Here is a 5,052-nt window from a genome sequence, read left to right as displayed (position 1 = left end):
GTTCCTGCTGAGGAGCCACGCCTGGGGGTGGCTGGGAGCAATGGTGGGGAACAGTAGAGATGGCTCAATCTGTGACCCCCAGTTTCGGTTGTAAGTGACTCCCCCTCCCCTGCCATCCACCCTGGTGTCCCTGTTGGCACCAGGGGTGCCTGGTGGGGGCAGGGTTTCAAGCAAGTGGCTCCCAGAGCAGGAGGAAGGCTCATTAGCTTGACCTCCAACCCGCTGCCTCACTGGAGGTCAATGTTCCCATCCCCCTGCCTCTGAGCCAGCCTGCTCCTTCCGAGCCCAGACCCATATGCAGAGGTGGGGACCAGAGATGAGCATGTCAGTGATCTGGTGCCCCTCCCCAATACGCTGGTCTGCCGCTTCCTGGCCTAGACCACTGGGAAGTTCTTCCTGTGGTCTACCGAACGGCCATTCTGCTTCAGCCTGAGTCATTAGCCTTCACTTTGTGGAACCAAAGAGCCAGTAACTGCTCACCTCACAAGCCTTCTGTTCACACAGTCAACCCTGGAGCCTCCGTGGGGCAGGGAAGGGTGAAGAATAAATAACCTGAGACAAACAGACAGCCGAGGCTCTCAGCTCCTGTACACTCGTTCAGTTTGGTGCCAAAGGGTGATGTGCAGTGTGCAGACTTGTCCCTCTGCAGACATCCTGGATCAGCCGATGATATTGACACAGATCAGTTCTCGATTTGCAGGGCAGCAGGGAGGGACTGGGGATCAGCTGCTCTGGACATCCAGCTGCCTCGGGGACAAGGGTTGACTGTCTGATGCTGGGGCAGGGCGAGAGGCCTGGGGGCTCTGTTGAGCTAGGTTGTGAGCAGGGAGGGCTTTGGCAGGAAGGCTTGCTGGAGGAGGGCTCCTGGGCTGGGAGGTAGAGAGGCTGGGGAGAGGGGGGAGGGAGGCACCCAGTTGGGAGATCTGCCCCCCCGTGCGTACCCTGACTGACTGAAGTTCCTACTCCTTCCTCCTCCGCCACCCAGAGTCACCGGCCTGAGAAGGAGTGGCCCATCAGGAGTCTCAAAATCTACCTGGGAGTGAAGAAGAAACTCCGGCCACCCACCTGGTGAGCTGGGGCAGGGGAGGTGGGTCCACGGCTAGGGCCCGCGGGGCTCAGAACTGGTCGGGGAGGCACAGCTGAGGGCTGTGGACTTGACAGGGGCTGGCTCATAGTTCTGAGGGTGTGGTTTCCCAGACCAGCAGCATCAGCATCACCTGGAAACACGTTAGAAACCCGAGTTCTTGGGCACCACCCCAGACCTGCTAAACCACGGATTCTGGGGGTGGGGCCAGCAGTCTGTGCTGTCACAAGCCACCTAGGGGACTCTGACGCTTGCTCATGTTTAAGGACCGTTGGCCTGGATTGAAATCCAGTTAGTCACTGACTAGCTCTGGGACCTTTCTGTGCCTCACTTCCCACATCTGAGGAATGGGGAAAATAATGGCACGCCTGTTCCAAAGGGTGGTTGTATGGTTTTTTTTCCTTCTTTTTTTAATTGAAGTATAATTGATATGGTGGGTATGTTTTAAAAGTTGAAAAATGATGCATAGCCACTATCACTGTTATTAACTGCAATCACTAGGCTGGGGTTTCTGGCATTCACCTTTTACCCGCCGGCTGTGCCTGCTTCTCTCTGGGGGATAGGGCTGGTGGGTGGGGGAGCCAAGGCCCTGAGAGGCTGGCAGGGCTGTGAGAGGAAGAGGCAGTGGCCGGGATGTGCTGTGCCCGCAGAAGGACTTGAACTATGCCCCCAGCCCTGGCCCAGGCTTCTGGGCTCTGTCCTAGGCTCTCACTGGGGCTGTGAGGCCTCTCTGGGCTGTCAAGTGACCCCACCTGACCCTTCTCTGCAGCTGGGGCTTCACGGTGGTGCACGAGACGGAGAAACACGAGAAGCAGCAGTGGTGAGTGAGGGCCCCGTGCCGAAGAGAGATGGTAGCATGTCCCCCTTGGTTGGGTCCCCTCACTGTCCAGATCTGGGCCCTGCCCCCGAGACCGTGGGCGGGGGAGCACGGTAGGGTATCCCTGCTCAGCCAGGCCCTGGCGGCATCCAGACCTGTGCCCCACCCTGTAGGTACCTGTGCTGTGAGACGCAGATGGAGCTCCGGGAGTGGTTCGCTACTTTCCTCTTCGTGCAGGTACCAGGCGCGGGGTGTGGGGTGGGTCCCGGGAAGCCTCCATTACAGAGAAGGGGTAGGAGTGCTTCTTCACTGTTCAGGCCACCGATTGCTTCAGGATGTCGAGTTGCCTTTAATCCGCTTGTTCGTTCATTCTCACGTAAACCCTTCCTGGTACCTGCTCTGGTCCAGCCCTGAGCCAGGCATGCTAGAGACAGAGGGTGCAGACCCCTTCCCTCGGGCACTCACTCCCCACGTGGAAAGGAAAACAGACCCAGAAGGAGCCTGTTAGAGCCCAGTGCTGTGGTGACAGAGGGAAGCCAGGGACCCCACCTCATGGAGGTGTTGGGTGAGGTGAGGAAGGCAGCGGGGGCGGGGCGGGTATCGTGGAAGCTGAATCTTTGGGGATGAGGGAGCATTCACCAAGCAAAGGCGGGGGTGGGGCAGCTTTGAGGCAAAGGGAACAGTTTGCACACTGGCGTAGCAGGATTGCCGACAGGGTGTAAAGGGAGAAGCCAGGCATGCTAGAAGTTGGCACTGGAAACGAAGTTGGGAGTAAAGTCTCAGTCTTGAAGGCCATGCATGCCAAGGAAGCTGAACTTGACCTAGTCGGCAGTTTGAAGGGAGAGTTTTAAGCACGAGTGGTGCGCAGGGTTGAGTCTGAGTCTGAGGGTCCATTCTGGGTGCGGCGTGCAAGGGAGGATGGGCTGAAGGGCCGAGCCTGGAGGTGAGGAGGCCAGTGAGGTAGTTGCTGCAGTGGGCCAGGTGGGAACAGGCTGGGGAGGACTCGAAGCCAGAGCAGGGCTAGAGGGGTGAGTTGGACGTAAAATAGGTGTGTGTTTGTCTTTTGGCCGTGCGGCATGCGGGATCTTAGTTCCCTGACCAGGGATTGAACCCGTGCCCCAGGCAGTGGGAGCACGGACTCTTAACCACTGGACCACCAAGGAAATCCCAAAACAGGTTTTTAAAATGAGAGCTCAGAATTGTTTGGGGAGAAGGGAGACAAAACTGTACCAGGGCTTGGGCTGAGCTCTTTTAGCCCTGAGCTTCCTGGTAGTCAGAGTCTAAAGGAAAACAGCAGATTCTAGAGTTTTCTTGGTTCCTGGTGAAAGGAAGCAGACATGTTCCTCTAGAACTGTTTTCTTGGCACTGCGTTCTTGGAGCGGTTTGTTTGTGGACCTGGAAATGAGGGTTGTTGAGTAATGTAATAATTGGCTGGGCTTTGCTGGGGATACAGTCATGTTCTCCTAACAGCTGCTTCTCATATCGGCTCAGATCAAAGCTGAGGGTTTCACCTCAGATCATAGCTGGAGGCATTTCTTGGAAGGGTGGGTGGATCCGGAGCTGAGTGTCTAGACCAGCGAACCGAGCCCAGACCCCAACGCCCCTCCTCTCCCCTGCTGCCCAGCACGACGGCCTGGTGTGGCCCTCAGAGCCCTCACGCGTGTCCCGGGCGGTGCCTGAGGTCCGGCTGGGCAGTGTTTCGCTGATCCCCCTGCGCGGCAGTGAGAATGAGATGCGCCGGAGCGTGGCTGCCTTTACTGCGGACCCCCTTTCTGTGAGTGACTCTCCATTCCTGTGGGCAGGCGGCTGGGGACCTGGCTGGAGCCTGCCTTCCACCTGACTCACTCTGCTTCTCCTCTGAGTGCCCTCCGGCCCTGTCCCTCCGTCCTCAGTGGGAGTCCTGACAGGCCCCTTTGGTTCACCTGGTTCCCGGGAGACCCCTTTCTGCTGGCCCCTGGCCCCTGCTCCCTGTGAGTCTTCACACCGTGCTCATGGAATCTGGACTTCTGTGCCTTCCCACAGCTCCTCCGAAACGTCTGATCGCAGGTGGGACTCTGCCACCGTGAAGCCTTCGTGGGCAGACACCCTCATGCCCTGCGTGCCTGGTGTGAGCCAGCAGGGGGCGCATGAGGAAGCCGCACCCCCAGACCCCTCATCCTGACTGCAGCCTGGGGTTCCCTGGCCAGGACGTGGGGGGCAGGCAGCAGGGTCTGCCTGAGGAGGAATCCCTTACCTGCTCTGTCCAGGTGCTCAGCCCTCCTGGCCTGGCCTGCTTCTCCCCCGGGTCACACACCCTGAGTTTAAGGGGTTGGAGAGATGGGCATCAGTGAGGCACTCTGGCGGACTGCCATCCTTTCAGAGGCTCAAGGCCCTGGGGCCCCCGCTGGAAGGGAGCCCACCCCTTTGCCGCAGACTCCAGAACAGCTCTAAAGGAACACTCAGCTGGGGTGGGGAGGGAGCTCTTGGGTAAATGTATACAGGGCTGAGAACTGGACTTGGGGGACTTTAGCCCCCCTTCTGGTCTGGGCTTACTGGGAGGGCCTAGGCTGCCCAGTGCCCCTTCCCCACTTTGGGGACCTTTTGATAATATAAATATATCTGTATATTTTATCCCCTGGTGCTGAGGTCTGTGATTGGTTGGGGGTTTCAGGTGTCCCAGGGTAAGAGGGGACAGGAGGACAGGCACTCCAGAGGTGAGTGCCTTGGACCCTGAAGCTGGGGACCTGACCCTGCTGTCTCCAGGCGCTCAGCTGTCCAGATACTCTCCCCCTGCCCCAGACAGAGCCCCAGGCTGGCTCCAAGCTGTCCTCATTGTACTCCTGTACAGCTGGCGTGGGGATTGCTGGTCCTGACTCTGACCAGGACAGACCCCAGCTAGATTGAGTCCCTCTCTCCCTGCTGCAGTCTGATTGTGAGCCAGGGGCTGGTTGTGTGGTACGTGAGTGACTCAGGGTAGCTCATCATTAGCCCTTCTAGAGACACAAGGTCACGGAGGGAGTGACAGGAGCTTTATTAAATTAGGAAGAAGGTCCTCAGGTTACCCTTGGCTCCTGTGCACAGCCCTTCAGAGGTGCCCTGCCCTGGACCAGGAAGCTGCCCTCACTGGCCACCTCCAAGAAGACAAGGCCCTGGCAAGTGGGGGGGGGGGGGG

General features: G+C 58.6%; 2 protein-coding genes across 2 annotated transcripts in view; both read left to right on the top strand.

Moving 5' to 3' along the window:
* The window catches only part of ARAP1 (ArfGAP with RhoGAP domain, ankyrin repeat and PH domain 1), a 45,790-nt gene extending 41,849 nt beyond the window's left edge, over positions 1-3,941 (top strand). The window contains 5 exon segments of the mRNA XM_007448064.1: positions 986-1,068; positions 1,854-1,904; positions 2,075-2,138; positions 3,526-3,675; positions 3,924-3,941. Coding sequence (XP_007448126.1) covers positions 986-1,068; positions 1,854-1,904; positions 2,075-2,138; positions 3,526-3,675; positions 3,924-3,941 — 366 coding nt within the window.
* PDE2A (phosphodiesterase 2A) overlaps positions 2,873-5,052 on the top strand; it is a 110,746-nt gene continuing 108,566 nt past the window's right edge. Inside the window, exon 1 of the mRNA XM_007448065.1 lies at positions 2,873-2,882. The gene's annotated coding sequence lies outside the window, so the exon portion shown is untranslated. The remainder of the gene's footprint in view (positions 2,883-5,052) is intronic.

Source organism: Lipotes vexillifer, unplaced genomic scaffold, assembly GCF_000442215.2.
Source record: "Lipotes vexillifer unplaced genomic scaffold, Lipotes_vexillifer_v1.1 scaffold640, whole genome shotgun sequence".
NCBI classification, from domain to species: domain Eukaryota; kingdom Metazoa; phylum Chordata; class Mammalia; order Artiodactyla; family Lipotidae; genus Lipotes; species Lipotes vexillifer.
Note: the sequence above shows the minus strand (reverse complement) of the source record. Positions and strands in the feature narration are given on the sequence as shown.